The 17,085-nt window shown below is 56.8% G+C and overlaps 1 protein-coding gene across 8 annotated transcripts in view; it reads right to left on the bottom strand.

The window, feature by feature from the left end:
• Positions 1–17,085, bottom strand: part of PRDM16 (PR/SET domain 16) — a 355,130-nt gene that overhangs the window by 41,279 nt on the left and 296,766 nt on the right. For 4 of the 8 annotated variants that reach the window (XM_078330119.1, XM_078330124.1, XM_078330122.1 and 1 more), the window contains exon 4: positions 10,669–10,806. In XM_078330119.1, the coding sequence (XP_078186245.1) occupies positions 10,669–10,806 (138 nt within the window). The remainder of the gene's footprint in view (positions 1–10,668; positions 10,807–17,085) is intronic. The other 4 variants (XM_078330120.1, XM_078330125.1, XM_078330123.1 and 1 more) reach the window with 1 other exon arrangement.

The raw sequence follows: 17,085 nt of genomic DNA, 5'->3' as shown, positions 1-17,085 counted from the left end.
TGAGCTGAACCCTGGCCTGTGGGTCAGGACACGGGGCTTCAGCTCTCCTGGGAGCGAGGAAGGCACGTGCCAGGATGGCTGGGTGGGCAGAATGGTGTACCCGCTGTCAGCTTGGCACCTTTTGGTTGACCCCACAGGGGGAGTTGGGGATGCAGGACACCCTTGAGAATGGGGGGGCTCAGGTAGACTCTGCAGCCTGGGCAAGCCCAGGGGCCTCCATTTGGCACTCTGCTCACTGAGCAGAGCTGCTGGGGCCGGTCACTGCAACTTGCCAGGGGCCTCCTGAAAAGAGGAGGTTGTCTTGGGGCTGAGGAAGGTGTGGTCAGGAACTAGCAGTTCAGAAAGGGGAGGCTGGGCCATCTGAGGCCTGGGCCAGGGCACGGGCCAGGCAGCCAGCACCAGGGACTCTGTGTCCTTGGCCCGGGAATGTGTGGCAGTAGGTGGGTTTCTCTCAGGGGCATCTCAGGAACATGCGGGTGTCTGAGACTCTCTTCTGATCACAGTAACTGGGGGGCTCCCAAGGGCCTGCAGGCCTGACTGGGGAGAGGCCCAGGGGAAATCCACCCACCCCTCAGAGACCTGGGGCTAAGGCTTCTCCAAGAAAACAGGATGGGTCTAGACTCAGAAAGGGAAGTGCTCCCAGGGGTGGAGGGGACATGGAGGTCCTTGTGGGGACTCTCCTGTCCCCACTGATCAGCCCATGTCAAGCCAGGCTCTCTAGCAGCTGGCACAGCTGCAGTCTGTGGCTGGACACGGCCGGGCACCCCAGAGACGGGGATGGGCATGGGTCCTGCATGCTCCTCCCCCTGCCCCCCACATTTGCGGATTTCACTACATTCTGCCCATCCCAGCTTAATCCAGAATGACACCAATGAACTCTCAAAGGGACACTCAGAAGCCACAGCATGCCTGTAATGCCCACTGGCTGTTATCCCAAGGCACCCAGACAGGAGCTGCACGCTGGAGAACGAACAGGCGCAGTCTCGCTCAGGAGTGTGGGAAGCTCTTATGACAGTCAGGTAAGAGCTAAAATCGCGAGGAGATGTGGAAGTGGAGAGAGACTGCCTGTGCTAACTTCTCCAATCAAACCCGTGGTTGTTAGGATGCCAGTATTGTATCATCTTATATAAAAAAATCACAAGTGGCTGAATAGCTGTTTCCTTTCTAAAAAGAAACTTGAGCCGCTGCATTTGAAAATCAGACCCTAAGTGGGCAATGAGAAGTGCCAGCTGGGACATAGTAGGGGTGACCCTCTGAGAGGTACCATGGGTGACATCATAGCACCCACCAGTGCAGGCAGCAGGGGCTGCTGAGTTACTGCCCAGCCTGCTGACACCCCTAGGACAGGTGGCCTGGCCTGGGCCCTGGGCAGGAGAGAGGACAGTCAGTGGTGGAGGTTTCTTAAGGGTTCCCGTAAGAGGGCAGTGTGGACCGTGGCCTCTGGCCCCTTGGCTCCACTCCAGGCCAAGCTCCCACACTCCAGCATCGAGGGTCATGATGTGAGACCTGGGGCATCCTCCCACCGTCCCGCTGCTCAGCTCTGCTCCAGTGGGTCACAGATGGCTGGTGGGTGGCTGGGGGATGGGCGAGGCCCTCCTGGATCTTCCGCCTGGCCCCTCGGAGAGTTTCTGGGCCTCCAGGGACCCCCACTCCCACCCCATCCCTTCTCTGAAGGCCACACGCTCTCTCGGGACACCGACCTAACTCCATTGGTGAAGGCCACCCTGACTCCCTTCCATATACCCCATGCCCCCAGGATAGCCAGATCTCCCGGGATGCCCCCACCCCCCACCCAAGGGTGCTGGTCCTCCAGGGATCCCCCACCCTAGTTCCAAGGATGTCAGGCCTCCCTCCTCCACCTCGTCCCCCAGTCCGAGGGTCCCTGGGCCCCCCGGACCCCCACCCTGGCTCTGAGGGCACCAGACCTGCCAGGGGACATCCCCTCCAGCTCGGACACTCCCTGGAGCTGCCGCAGCTGCAGGGTCAGACACTCCCTGAAGCTGCTGCAGCTGCCGTGCTGGGCCGCAGGCACCCCCTCCCTGGCCCAGTACCCACAGGAGGAGGGTGCCTGGCCGGGCGCATGCCAGTTCACAGGGTAAGGCCTGCACCTCGGCCAGGGGACTTTTAGCCGCAGTTGGAATTAATCACTATTAGTGTTGATCTTGGGGCCCGAGTCGGCATGGGTAGGGGTGGAGGGTGAGGGTCCCCGACCTGCCTCCACCTGGCTGTGGGTCAGAGGTGAGCAGGAATCCAGGCAAACTTTTCCAGACTCACAGGCCCGAGTTTGCCAGTGGCTCGGAGGTGCACACAAAATCGGCTGTGTTTTTACAGCCGTCCCGGTGCCGCAAAGGCCTTATCAGCAAGATGTGCCAGATCGCCACTGTTCCCGGTCAGCAGGGTCAGGCAGCTTCCCAGGACAAAGGCGGTGGGAACTGGGCGGGGGTCTGTGGACCCAGCCCAGGCCGGCTCCTGGCGGAGGGCGTCACACATGGCGCATTTTCTGTAGTGCGGGCCCTTCCTGCAGAGCCTGTCATAAATTACGGCTGCAGCTCCCTAAACATTCCTGCGGCTGCTCCTAATCCGCCTTTTCTCGTGCAGCGCACCCGCGGTGGGTCCTGCTGAGGCCGTGCTAAGTCAGCTTGGTGGGTGAAGTTTGTTCAAGCAAAAAGAAAGCCTGCAGCTTCTGATAGCCTTTAGCCCCCAGCTGTGGCCTCAGGGAGGGTGCCTGCCCCGGGAAAGGAGGAAGAACCGTGTATTTGCTTAAGCGCCAGGCTGTAAGCATCCATGCCTTTTTATAAACAGTTGCGTCCGCTGCGCTGCTGCAGTGGTGCCTGAGTCCCTGGGTTGTGCTGCACGGGTGAGGCTGGGATTTTCTCTTTGGTTTAAGAATCCAAGAGGGTGGGGAACCCTCTTCACAACAGCTGAGTTTACTAGCACCAATAAATGTCTGCTCTAAATGGCTTTAAAAAATAATGATGGCAAACAGACTTGATCTGAAGTTAAGTCCTTCGTCAGGTTCTCTTTGTAACAATGGCTTCACTGAGCGTGGCGAGCAACACGAAACGCAGGTCCTCGGGACGGGAAGTGGATTCAACGTGACCCTGCCTATTTTCTCTCTCTTTTATCACCTTCCAGACACAAAGAGGCAGCTTCTGGTAGGTAAATGGAGTTCTGGGAAAAATAAATGGCCACGTTCTCAACAGAAGGCAGAGAAATTACCCAAGAGAAGCCTGGAGCCAGCCGAGGCCACGTTCATTCAGACGGAGCCTTTTATGAAAATTAGTATCATTGCTCTCAACAATATTCTTTGCGACACAGAGCATCATGTACATGTGCGGTGGCTGCCAGCTTCGGGATGCCTTCTCCCTGCAAGTCTTAAGTGCATTTTTAAAAATATCAAATCGACTCACAAGAAAAGAGACAACTCTCAAGTATGAAGCCCTAAGTGCCACAGTTTTCATTCCCACTTAATCGTAGAATTTAACAATATAAATAGACCGAAAACTCCATGCAAATTCCACCAGGTGGGACGCCCTGGACTCCAGACTAAAAGGCAGTGGCTGAATCCCAGCGGCGGCGGTTCCTTTTCTCTCCTTCCTGGAATCACTGATTTTTTTCACATCAATCGGACTTTTGGGCATTCTTGCCTCTTTTTTGACCGGAAACTTTAAAGGGATGCTGGAATAAGATCAGTGAACTCTCCTTCCATGTGCTTATCATAAGAAACTCAATCGCTCACACTCCGGATTTCAGAATTTAACTGTGCCTGAGTTGGTGAAGGCTTTGGGTGCTGTGTGAGAGGCTTTTCTCACAAACGATGAGAAAGCAGCCAGTGGAATCTGAATTCTTCTAAAATCGTTTCCAAAAAGCAAATTCCCCTGGTGGCCCCGTCTGCCTCTCCCCTGTCCTTGGGAGAGAGGGTTGTCCCTGGCATTTGTGTTTTAGCTCTCGGACCCCACCCCCCAGGCGGCTGGGTCTCAGTGCTGACTCTTGGCTTCATTTTAACTCCTTGCTGTCCCCACGCGCTGTGAGTGTGGGAAAGCACTGTGATCCCCCGAGCCGCGAGGCTGGCCCAGGAGCTGAGAATGTAGTGATGAAGAAATAGCCCTAGTCGATGCCCTAAGCGCCAGCAGGGGCAGCGTCCGGATTGGCAGCACCGGGATTCGGGCAGCGGTCTCCTTCTGTGTGCATGCCTGTGTTCGGGAGCTTGCCTCGGGCTGGCTTCGCTTCCTGGCTTCCTCTGTGCCGAGCGGAGCTAGGGGACCACAGCTGGGCTCTGGGACTCGCAGACAGTCCGTCCTCTGGCTGAGCGAGGAAAAGCCCGCCGGAACCCCGGGCTTGGCCATGTTCCTCTTCTCCCGCGCGTGGCTGAGCCTATGTTCTATTACTGTGTTGTGTGAGACACCCGGACATGAAATAAAACTGTGTACACTTACCCGTTTCTTAGTGTGTGGTTTGGATCTGGATTATAAAAACACAAACGTTGGGTCTGCACTTAAATTACCTTGATCATTTTTAAATCGCCTCTTCTAGTAAAGGGAACCTGTGATGAGCAGATCGGAATAGACAAACCCCGACAGGCGGTTTGCGTAGGGGCTCAGGTGGCTGATTTTAAACCTTGTTCTCCACCAACAGGAGGATCAGTTTGTCCCAAAAGGGGCCTCAGAAAATGGGAATCAAAGCAACTTGCATATAATTTGGAAGTCTTTTGTGAGCTGGTTATGAAATGCCAAAAGGATCCCCCTGCCCTCCTCCTTCCCATTTCAAGGGGGGAAACTGTGTCTGAGGGTTGGAGGCTCCTGACCAAATTAACAAAAATATGATTTTTAATTAAAAAAATTTTGAGGATGGCCAGGGGCGATTTCTCACGCCTGTATCCCAGCACTTCTGGAGGCTGAGGCGGGCGGATCACCTGAGGTTAGGAGTTCAAAATCAGCCTGACAAACATCACCCTGTCTCTGTTAAAAAATTCAAAATTAGCCAGGTGTGGTAGTGGGCACCTGTAATCCCAGCTACTTGAGAGGCTGAGGTATGAGACTCGCTTGAACCCAGAGGCAGAGGTTGCAATGAGTTGATATTGTGCCATTGCACTCCAGCCTGGGCAACAAGAGCAAAACTCTGCATTAAAGAAAACTGTGAGAGACAAAAGCAAAGAGAGCATGGACAAGTCTGGGGTAGGGGCAGAACAAGGCAATGGCTGTTGCGTGCCCTCTGTTTAAAATCCCACCCCTGACAGGGCACAGGCCCAGACGGAAACGCAGGACCTGGGTCGGAGCCCAGGACAGCAAAGCAAAAGAAAAATGCCCTCTGCTGACCTGGGAGGCTCTGGCTTCTCAGGAACAGCCAGTGTGGACTCTTGTCCACCCACGGTGCTGCCCGGCCACCGGCGGGCACTCTTCTAAGACAATACCTTTGAGGACAGAACATGCTCTGCAGAGGGTCTGTGTAGCTCCGCTGTGCATGCCAGGGCCCCTGCTCTGTCCTTGGAAGGCACTGGGGTTTCAGAGTTTGCCTGATGTCCAGGCAGCCCCTGGGCACTGTGCAGATTGGGGCTGCTTTTCTTAAGTAGGGGGTACTGCAGGTTGCTTGAGAGTCCCACAGCCATTCCAAGGTATGCTGGGGGACTGAATCCCCGAATCCTGCTCCCCAACATTTGTGTTTGCCCTCAGCCCCATCCCCCGCCACACTCAGCCCCCTAGCTAGTTGACATCCCACCACCAACATTCTTGCCCTATTGAGGCAACGTGAGAAAAAAGCCCCAAAAACCAAAAGCGCCCACTGCCATCGTCCCCTCCGCCCCCCGGCCTCCTCTGCCATCGTCCCCTCTGCCCCCCAGCCTCCGCACTGCCATTGTCCTCTCCGCCCCCGGCCTCCTGTGGGCACTTCATCACCAAGCTCAGGTTTTCTTTCTTGGCGTTAAAACAAATTCAGGAGCTGCCTGGTCTGTGTCTTCTGAAACAGTTCAAACTGACTCATTTGTTCATAATTACAGGAGAAAGCCCCATCAGGGGTGAGCTGAGTGTCTTGAATTTTCCAAAAACAAAAGCAGGAGCAGAGGGTGGTGGCGGGGGGGCCGCACCCCAGAGCGCTCGGCCGTTCCGAGGGCCTCCTGTGCCTCCGTTCATGCTCAGACGCGGCAGCGGGTCACAGGCCCCCTCGATGACTGCTGCCTTACCTCCCTTGCATTCGACTGTCCTGAAAGTCCCAGGGGAAAGGCATGGCCCCCAGCTGTGCGCGGACACTTTGCTCCCAAGAGAAAGCCCGTGCAGCCTCAAGAGTAGCAGGGCACTTGGCCTGGGAAGCGGCCAGTGTGCCCTTGGCCGTGGTCTGAGGCTTCTTTGTGCAACTAGAAAACCGTAAGTCACCTTTTGGGCAACAGGGCCAGGCCCAGAGGCAAATTCATGGCCCAATGAGGCCTCTGCCTCTGTGGGGCTCCCCCATGAGCCATGAGGAGGGCTGGGAGGGGCCTGAGAGGAGCAAGGGCCAGGATGGGACCGGTCACCTCTCAAGAGGTCCCCCAGGGCCAGGAGGGGAATGTCACTGCTAGATGATAATGTGGAGATGGGGCCCAGGAGCACTGCAGCCCCATGCCATGGGGGTGACTCTTGTTTGTGGCGAGGACGGTCCAGCTCCCACAGGGCCTGGGATGGGAAGGGGCAGGACGCTGTACCCACCCTGTCCAGGAAGGAGGCTGTTGGGGCCTCCACACCTCCCTCAGCTCAGTGAGGCCTCCATACCTCCCTCAGCTCAGTGAGGCCTCCACACCTCCCTCAGCTCCCTGCTTCTAAGTGAGGTGCCAGAGGCGGCAGGGCGGCAGGAAGCCTCCGGGAAGGTGCTGGCTGGCTGCCGATCCTTTCCAAGCCCCAGGTCCACCTGTTCTCAAGCCCCTGTCCGCTGCCTTTCCCCAGTGCTGCAGAGGGGCACTTGGCCCGCCCTCTTCTGTACAGGTATCTTGGGGCATGTCAGGGGATGCTGGGGACAGGGGCATGTGATCCAAGCAGGCTTCTGAGCAGCCAGAATGGGTCCTGGCCAGACAGTCAGAACCGGGCCTGTCACCCAGCTCAGCGGGCACCCCGGAGCGCCCCAAGGCAGGAGCTAGAGCGACAGCCCACTGCACAGAACCACGAGAGACGCGAGGGTAGCATCCACCCCCAGACCATGTCTGACTGCACAGCACCCCGCATCCAGCGAAGGCCAGGAGGAGCCTGGGATGGGCCGAGGGAGATATGTGACTCCCCAGCCTCCATAAGACACAGGCCCATCCTGGAGGCCCCGAAGTCTGCTTTTGTCTTGGCTGCTACTAGCAGGAGATTTTCGGGAAAGCCCAGCCTGGGTCCCCGTCTGGATATTGATGGACCTGAGTTTTCAGTTTGCGGCAGCCTCTCTCTTCTGCCCGGAAGGAGGGCTCATCTTTTCTGGGGAGCTGCGGCTTCCAGAACTTTCTCTTCAGGATGTTTAGACCCTCTTCTGCCCCAGTCTTCTTGGGCTAAGATCACGTCTTGAACTTCAAAATGACGGGCCTGCATTCCTGACTGAAGTACTTTCCTTGCTGAAAACCATTTGGCAAACTCGACATGTTGAGATATGGCTCCTTCCCTTCTGTGTCTGAGCTGTATTAGAGGTAGGGTGTGTGTGCAGCTTGCGAGAGAGAGACAGAGAGAGAGAGGGAGCACGTGCGAGAGAAGCAGAGGAAGGGAGGAAGATTGTTCACTTGCGTGTCTGCCTGTGAGGGGATGTGGTGTCTGCAAGTGCTGGGAAATCCCGGTGGAACGCTTGGGATGGTGGGAATCTGAGAAAGGGCATTCATATCATGTAACATTTCCTCCTCAAAGAGAAGCATTTAAAAAATCTTGGTTTTATTAATATTTCAGGGGACGTTTTATTTTAGTTCCACACAGGGTCAAATAGGTTGCTTTGCGGGAAGCCACGTTCCTATGGTCAAGGCCAGGGAATGGCCATGCTTTCTGCCGAGGCCGTGAGGCTGTCCAGCCAGGGAGAGAGCATTTACAAACGATTACTGATGAAGTACTACAGGAAAAGCAGACTGCTGATTGAAGTCTACCATATCCCTTTCAAAAAGGCATTGATAAGAGTCATCTCCTATGAGAGACTATGGGTTTCTGAGAGGAGTTTTTCATATTTTTAGTGTTTAAATCTTATTACTAATCAAAGGAAAATACATCCAACATAATGCTCACTTTCCTTTGATAACTGAAATTCACCGTTGAGATTTCAGGATGAGAAGCTGCCAACTCAGCCCCTCGCTCCCCACGCCTGGACAGCCCATCTCCCCCCTGCCTCTGGCCTCTGGCCGGCTCCTGCTTTCCCGGGCATTTCCCGGCATTCCAGCCACGTGACTGACCCAGCTCAGAGGTGCACCTTTGCGGGGACATGGGCAGGAACGTCGGTTGCACTGTGACACCTGATGTCACCTGCTGTGGTGCATACGAGGGGTGTTCTCAGGAGCAGAGGGTCTCACAGGAGGGCTGAGGGGTTGGAGGTGCCTGAGTGGAGGAACTCCTCTCTACTTTGGGCCATGTTGGTGCTGCATTTGCTTAAATATGCATTTCAAGTTCCCTCTGGGTTTGTGGCTTTAATTCAGCCTATGGACCTAAAACAGAGAGAATGAATCCCTTGAGGGGGAGGTGGAGAGGGAACTCCATCAGGTCAGAAGGTACCTGAAGGAGTTTTGACATTGCCTGTGGTTTGGGTAACGGAGCCACGTGTGTTTCTGACTCTAGGATGGAACTTTGGAAGGAGATAACGGCGGGGTAGAGGGAGGGAATGGAGCGGGGCTCAGGATCATTCTTCTGTCCTGGCAGAAAGGATTTCTGCCCCCTGGTCCTGGCTATGGAAAAACAGTTGGCTGCAAAGCAGTCCATTCCATTTGGACCTCATGTGTAGCTAAAAGGAAAGCTTCCCTGAAATATTAACAATAAAATGAGGTTTTTTTTTTTTTTTAAAGACAGGCTTCTCTTTGAGAAGATTATACATCTGTTTGTTTTTTAAAAAGCTAGACGCATAAAGATACCCACTTTGCTGCTTAAGTTTAGTTCAAGTGTTCTAATAAACATTTATTTCCTAAATAAAAAGATCTGGGTCCTCTGTGACTGTTGTATGCATCTCACAAAAGCCCGGCCGCGGCTCAGCCCCTTGGTGCCCCGGCCCCTCAGCTCCCCAACAGATGACCAAGGACACACACTCTCTGCAAATCTGAGCCCCAGAAGGGGACGGGCAGACCATCCTCCTGTGCGCCTCAAGTCTAATTCTCCTTCACTCCAACTTCACTTTCATCTGGAAGAAGGAAAATATTTTTAAAGTTCTGTCCTTATGGTTATGATTATTGTTTTGCTTCATCTCTGTATTTTTTTTCTTGTAATCAGAAAAAGTTATTTCAAAGATTTTTGGTTCAAACTGAAGGCCATCGAAGTCCTAGAAACAGAGCAGATTCCTGTCCCCATCCGAACGAGCTTGTCCAGCAGAGCAGCTGCGTGGTGGAGACAGCTCCACAGCCAAGGGGACAGCAAACGAGGCCCTGGCAGCTGGCCGGGGCCTGCGGGACCTCCCTGGAGTTTGCTGTCTGCATTTCTTAATACAAAATTGCTTCTCTAAAGCCAAGAGCCTTGAACCACTTTTAATGGCTTGTCCAGGCTAAGCGGGAATGTGCCATTATGTGGTCTTCACGCACATTTTTTACAGCCATGGGATCTTTTTTTTTGCTAATGAAATCTCATGTACCACCCCAAGATATTATAGGAAAAACCAGACTGCTGTGACAGAAGGAGCCAGGGACCCCAGGCACCCCGAGAAACACACTGCGTTGAGAATGCAGGGTGGGAGTTCCACCAGGGGGGTCTGGCTCCAGAGAGAGAAGAGTCTCCAGGGGCCACTCGGAAACTTGAAATTGAGAAATCCACAAAGCAGCAACCAGCAGTGGGGACACGGGGCCTTCTGGAGTGGAAAGAGACTCCGTATCTTCTTCCTGATCAGCCTGTGGGTCCAGACACCTATTCTGGTGGTGGTGTGGACAAGCTGTGGAGCTCAAGGATCCAGGGAGCTTGGGGGGTCCTGAGCCCTGGGGTGGTGGGGACAGAGGTGAAGGCATCTCTCAGCCCTGGTTCGCTTCTCGTGGCACAGGGACTCTGTACTGAAAAGGCCAACGCCTTGAGCAGGCTGGTCAGGCTGCGACAGAGGTCCCGGTGTCTCTAGGAGGCCTCTGAGTGGCTGCCCCATTGGCTGGTGCTGACTCTTCGGAGAATTTGGTTAAACAGAGCCATTTAGATGGATTCTTGCAGTGACCGTTCCTGCTCTATGCTTCTCTTGTGTCCCACAGGCAGCACCATTTGTAGGAAGTGTGAACCCTGGGGCCCGGGGTCCTTCCTGCTTCATTGCTCTTCTCCACCCGAACCACCATCCTTGGGCTCAGGAGCTGCCGGCCTCAGGCAGGGGCCCTGAGCAAGACTCCGATGGAACCCTCCTGGGGTAAGTCAGCTCCCCAGAAGTCAGTGCTGGCCGAGCACCGAACAGCCACCCAACCGCGGGCCAGGGCTTGGCAGATGTCTCCAAAGAGGCTCAGACAACCCTCTCCTCAGCACCTCCGCCAATCTCGGTGCCATGTCCGCAGGGACAATTCCATAAGCAGGATCCCCGTCACGAGCTCAGACCTACCTGCTCATTGATCTGGCACATGGTGAGGTTCTGATCGTCACAGGAGCATGCCACGCGGATGTACTTGAGCCAGCTGCTGGCCCCTGCCGGACCCGCCACCACGCAGAACCTCTCACTTCCCAGGTCTTCGGAGCTCTGCTGGGAGGAAAGTGAAGCAGGAGTCAGAGGTGGCCCGTGTGCTGCAGTCTGCACACCGCCTCTGCCCGCCTGGAAACCCGGCTGCCTGGGCTCCAGTAGGAAGGCAAGTCAGCTATCAGACCTGAGCCCACCCTCTAGGCATCAGAGGGCTCCTGGCCCACCCAGCCTGCCCATCTGTGCCTGGAGTCTCCAGGAGCCCAGCACAAAGGCACGAATGGCCTTTTCTTTTCTCACCGAGTAGATCACTGCCCTGGCCCGGTGGTAAAATGAGCCTCCAGAGTTGCTCCCCCACCCCCGCAGGAAAGCTGTCCTGCCTGTGAGAAGCAGAGGCAGCTGTGTCTGGGAATGGAGTCCTCTGCGAAGGCCCTGGGGCGCTGGGCTGGAGAGACGCGTGTCTGAAGGGGAAGGTGCTGCTGGGTGTGCCTGTGCGTGTGTGCGGTGCTCAGGGCAGCCTGCACACACTCTGAGAGTAAGAAAAGCATCTGGTTTCCGTAAAGCCGGAGAGTTTCAGTTTGACACCCAGCAGCGTGCAGGCGCCCAGCTGTTCTCACCACACCCGCAAAGTCACACACGCACTGAATCGGCTTTACATTTGTCACTGTTGCCACTGAACAGGCAGAGTGGTAACCCCAGGACTTGTTTTTTTTCATTTGCTGTTACCCCTACTCCTCTGAGGACCACTGATGAGGAGACCTGACCTGATGTCCACTGTGGAGAGAGGGCGTCCCCTCGACCAGCCTGACTGTGGGTGGCGGCTGCAGGACCTTTGGCCTCCCCTGCTCTGGCCAGTGGCAACCCTGGGTTCGGAATCCAAACCAGCAGCATCTTGAGCAAGCTTTCCGGGCAGCCCAGCTCAGACAGGGCAGGAGGGAGGGCAGGGGCAGGGGCTGGGGCCACACCACACTCAGGTCCTGAAAGTAGAAAGGCTGTGTCTGTGTGGGCAGGTGTGCCCTTGAGCAGTTGTATCTAGGTGGGCAGCTGTGTCCTTGGGTGAGTGTGTCCTGCTAGGCAGGTGGGTCAGGGTAGGCAAATGTGTCCTGGGAGGCAGGTGTGTCCTTGAGGTGTGTCCTGCTGGACAGGTGTGTCTTTGGACAGGTATGGCCTGGTGGGCAGGAGTGTCCTGGTGGGCAGGTGTGTCTTGGTGGGCAGGACTGTCCTGGTGGATAGGGTGTGTCCTGGTGGACAGGTGTGTCCTGGTGGGCAGGTGTGTCCTTGGGCAGGTGTGTCCTGGTGGGCAGGAGTGTCCTGGTGGGCAGGAGTGTCCTGGTGGACAGGTGTGTCCTGGTGGGCAGGTGTGTCTTTGGGCAGGTGTGTCTTTGGTCAGGTGAGTCCTTGGGCAGGTGTTTCTGGGTGGGCAGGAGTCAAAAGGACCCAGGAAAGTCAGGATGGGGCAGTGACCTGTCCAAGTGGAAACAATGGACACTGACTCTGGGTACCACGGGCCTCCTATTCCCTGGAGTTCTCCTTACTGCTCCGATGTGAACTCTAGGACCTGGCAAAGGGGAGGAGCCAGCCACTTGAGGTCAGGAGCAGCCCTCTTCTAACCAGAGATTCCATGCTTTGTGAACAGTTCAGGCATTCCCCAGGCATCCATAGGCACCTCCTAAATGACCAAGGGCCTGAGAGTCCACAAGGAAACGGAGTTTTCAGGAGGCAGCTGCTCAGGGTGCACAGAAGCTGCTGTGGAGTACGCCTGTGCATCTGCACCCCATCAACCCGGAAACCACGCCCCTCCTAGGGCCCATGGGAGTTGCTGTGGCAGCCCCGTCCTCTAAGTGACAAGTCTCTGAGCAGATACAATCTGGTTAAGCTCTGCTGGACACCCTGCGGGCTAATCTGGAAAGAGGCTGTGAGCTGAGAGGTCTCAGTTCTGAGACTTTTTGCTTTTTGCGGACTTAACCATTTTTGCCAGAGCAAAATGAAATGGGCCTAATTCTGAAAGAGAGATGGACCAGAGAGAGCCAGGTGGAGCCCGGGAAGGCGGAGCCCAGAAGTGCGGATGTGGAGGATGGAAAGAGACAGCTGCAGAGCCCGCCCGAGCACAGGAGCCTCCGGCCGTCTCTGTCCTCAGTGGCCAGCGTCAGGCCCTCAGGAGGCCGGGGCCAAGCACGTCCACTCCCGTGCAGGGGCTCCTGTGACCCCAGCGCCTGACCCTCAGATGCTCCGCAGGCACTTTCCTGGGTTCCTAGCCATCTCTGGCCTGGGGCTGGAGTTCTTCTTTTGAACAGTTCAATGTCAGTGCCAAGCAGTGGGGAGGTGCATGGTCCGCCCTGGGTTCTGTGCGTGGGGTTCCGTCTTCTGAGACTTCCATGACAGGTTGGCTCCCAGAGTGCAGCAGACACAGGGAGAGGGCCTCGAGTCTCTCCTGCTCTGCTTGCTCTTGGTCTCCCTGCTGACACCCACCACCAAGCTGGGGTTCCCGACTAAGGGTTCCCAGAGGTGCCGGGTGAGGGAGATTGGGGTACAGGGTGGGAGGCTGGCCAGGGTGGAGGGCATGCTCCTGGAGTCCCCGTGTTCCTTATCACACATAGCCATGCCCACCCCTCGGGTCCTTCTGGCTCCGTCCAGGGCGGTGGGAGAGTCATTCGAAGTCTGTCTGACTTCGGAGATGGCAGCAGCAGAAATGCTCCCAACCTCATTCGCTGGCTGCTGTGGGCTCCATCAATCAAGTGACTGTGATTGAGTGACCAGGTCCCTTCTTTGCCGGGGGTCGCTGTGAGTCCTGTCCACTGGGAACTGTGGATGGGCCTGTGTCTAGAGGGGACATGGGTCCAAGAAGCACAACCAGGCTAGAGGCCGGCGCCCGAGGAGAACGTTGGTGGCGGGGGCAGGGGACACTCGAAATGCAAACGACGGATTAGTAGGAGCACAGCTGGCCACATGGGGCTGGCAGCATCCTTGCCCCATCCCCAGGCCATGGGTCCACCTCTCCATCGAGGCCTGCAGATGTCACAGCACATCACACACAGTGCCCTAGGGCTGAGGGCTGGCGCTCACCCAGGGCGGGTGGTGCCCTCCCACCTGGGATCTGGACTTTTGTCCTCAGAGCTGGAGCACCTGGGTCGCAGCACCACACAGGTGTAGCCAGGAGTATGTGCTCCTGAGTACATGCCCCTTGGAGCCCAGAGACCAGCTGGTAGGGTTCAGGCCACTGCCCAAGAAGCAGGTCTCACCCCTAATGCACTCAGCCAACACCTTCCCCTGCTCTGGGACCCAGCTGGCTTGAGCCTCGCTTTGGCAGAGAGTCTGTGGCCACGGTGCTGTTCAGGACTCAGGGCAGATTCCCAGGGAGACCTCCTCTGTGTTACCAACTTGAGCAGAAACAGCTCCGCCCTCAGCAGGACCGATAATCCTCCTTGATATCTGAAGTCCTGGTCCCTAAAGGGGCTGTCTGAACGTTCCTCACCCTGTCCAAGGAGGTCACTGCCTGTCTTGCCCAAATCTAGGACCAGCCCAACCCGAGAAGCACAGACTTGGCAGCCTGCCCCACTGCACCCATCTCTTGCCAGGACTCGGTGGCAGCAGCATGGCACGGGAAGGAGGAGGCCGCCAGAGGCTGGCTGTCCCTGGAGGAGGCAGGCTTCTTACCCCCTAGGGTGTAGACCCACCAGCCCCACGTGGCAAGGCCCCTCCCCAGGCACAAAGGGCTCCCAGGGCCCCCTCACCTCCCACTGTGCATCAGGATGCCGTTGGAAAGGCCTGGCAAGCCAGAGCTGTGGTCTGTAGCCCTCTGCCTGAGGAGGCAGCCCTGCTGTCTTCCTCTGCCACAGGGAGAGAGCGAGGCTGGACTGGCCAAGACCCATGAGCCCCGGTCTGCCCCACCACTCGGTGGGTCCGGGCTGGAGCTCGCTATGGGGCGGAGGACCCACAGCCCCTGTGTGGTTGGTGGCCTGGGTGCCAATCTCTCCCTCTCTGTCTCCCCTGCTCTGCTTCTCTCTGCCTCTGTATCTCTCCCTCTCTGTGTGGGTCTCTTTTGGGCTTTCCTTATATATGGCACCGGCACTCCGGGGAAGGTAAATGACGCTGTGAGCGACCGCATCCATCACACAGGCTTCTCCTGGGGTCTGGCTATTGACTCGAGAAGGTTGGCCTCGGCTGGGCGCAGTGGCTCACACTTGTAATCCTAGCACTTTGGGAGGCTGAGGTGGGTGGATCACTTGAGGTAGAATTCAAGACCAGCCTGGCCAACATGGGGAAACCCCACCTCTACTAAAAATACAGAAGTTAGGCGGGCACGATGGCGTGCAGCTACCCGGGAGGCTGAGGCAAGAGAATCGCTTGTATCTGGGAGGTAGAGGCTGCAGTGTCGCCCACTGCACTCCAGCCTGGGCAACAGAGTGAGAGACTCTGTCTCAAAAAAAAAAGAGTGTTAGCTTCACCTTGATTTCCAGGGCTTGGGGCCCATCTCCCCAAGAAATCCGTGGAAAAACAATCAGTGTCCCTGGCTGGCTGCCCAACCACTATTTTAAGTGCTTCCAAGAACCTCGCCATCCAGGCATGCATATACGTGTGCGTGGGCATGTGTCTGTGTGTGCAGGTGTGTGGGTGCACCTGTGCATGCATGCGTGTGTGTGTGTGTGTGTTCATGTATATGTGCTTGTCCTTGGGGAAGGGGCCGAGGAGCCTTCAGTGAGCAGAAGGCCGAATCCAGCAAAAGGAGGAGATTGACGCGATGGCCAATTCCCTCTCAAAGCTGTGGATTCTGTGTCATGGCAGAACTGCTAGACAAGAACCCTGGCCCTTCCACCCAGCCCCACATGTAAGGCCTCCTCAATGCCTGCGATCCGGCCACTGATGAGCCTGCAGGCCCAGGTACCTACCCAGCACCCTAGGATGGTCCATCTCTGGCACACACCACCATGCTCTCTGGAGCAGCCCCCCATGGCACTTGCAGGCAGCCTATGTATTGTGGAACGCATGGAGCCACGGGGAATTGCTTTTGGGGGATAGGCCCTCCCGTCTAGTAATGCCCCCCTCACCTTGCAGAATAAGCCTCTCTTTTCCACATGATGGCCCTGCAGGTATTTACATGCAGCCTGAGTCCCAAGCCTCCCCATACCAGGGTAAACATCCTGGTACTCTCAAGCGTGTCTGAACAGGGACACAGCTGGCTTCTCACCAGCATGGGACAGTGTTCTGGAGCCTCCAGTCTGTCCCTGTCTCTCTTGGGTGCAGAGGCCTGGAGATGGGAGGCAGCCACTCCCCCAGAGGTCCTGGTCCTGAGTTCATGCCCAGGCTTTGCTGCTCTGCAGGTGGGGTCCCTTCTCTGGCCTGACAACCTCTCCTCCCTCATCACTCTCACTTCCCAGGTCTCAGGGCTCTGAATCAGTGATGGATGCACTGCAAAAGGTGTGCCAAGAGGGAGTGCTCTGGGAGGGGTGTGTTAGGAGGGAGTACATGGGAGGGGGTGCATGGGGAGGGGGTGCATGGGGAGGTGGTGGGCCAGGAGGGCTGTGTTGGGAGAGGGTGTGTGGGGAGGGGTGTGTAGGCGGGGTGCGTTGGGAGGGGTGCATTGGGAGGGCTGTGTAGGGAGGGGTGCATAGGGAGGGGTGCGTTGGGAGGGGTGAGTAGGGAGGGGTGTGTAGGGAGGGGGTGCATTGGGAGGGGTGAGTAGGGAGGGGGTGCGTTGGGAGTGGTGCGTAGGGAGGGGTGCGTTGGGAGGGGTGAGTAGGGAGGGGTGTGTAGGGAGGGGTGTGTTAGGGGTGAGTAGGGAGGGATGTGTAGGGAGGGGGTGCATTGGGAGGGGTGAGTAGGGAGGGGGGTGTAGGGAGGGGTGCGTAGGGAGGGGTGAGTAGGGAGGGTGTGTAGGGAGGGGGTGTGTTGGGAGGGGTGAGTAGGGAGGGGGGTGTGTAGGGAAGGGTGTGTTAGGAGGGGTGAGTAGGGACGGATGTGTAGGGAGGGGTGCGTTGGGAGGGGTGAGTAGAGAGGGTGTGTAGGGAGGGGGTGTATAGGGAGGGGTGTGCCAGCAGGGCTGTGTAGGGAGAGGGTTTACTAGGAAGGGTGCCCTGGGAGGGGCCCGCCTGTGTCTGCTCTCACTCTCAGGTGTGGTGTCTCCCCGAGACGCCTGACTCCCTGTCCCAGCATGGATGGTTCAGCCTTGGGGGAGCTGCTGGACCCATCTGAGAACTCCTGAGTGAGGGAGCAGGTGGAGCAGGGGCTTAGACAGAACTTCAGAAGCCACTGCTTTTCTGCTTTTCTGTCTCGGACCACAGAAGTGCTCCTGAAGTGGCCCTAGGCCATGGTTCTGGCCAGGCAGGTCGCGGCTGCAGGCCCAACACA

Source organism: Callithrix jacchus, chromosome 7 (genome assembly GCF_049354715.1).
Source record: "Callithrix jacchus isolate 240 chromosome 7, calJac240_pri, whole genome shotgun sequence".
In the NCBI taxonomy this organism is placed as follows: Eukaryota; Metazoa; Chordata; class Mammalia; order Primates; family Cebidae; genus Callithrix; species Callithrix jacchus.
Note: the sequence above shows the minus strand (reverse complement) of the source record. Positions and strands in the feature narration are given on the sequence as shown.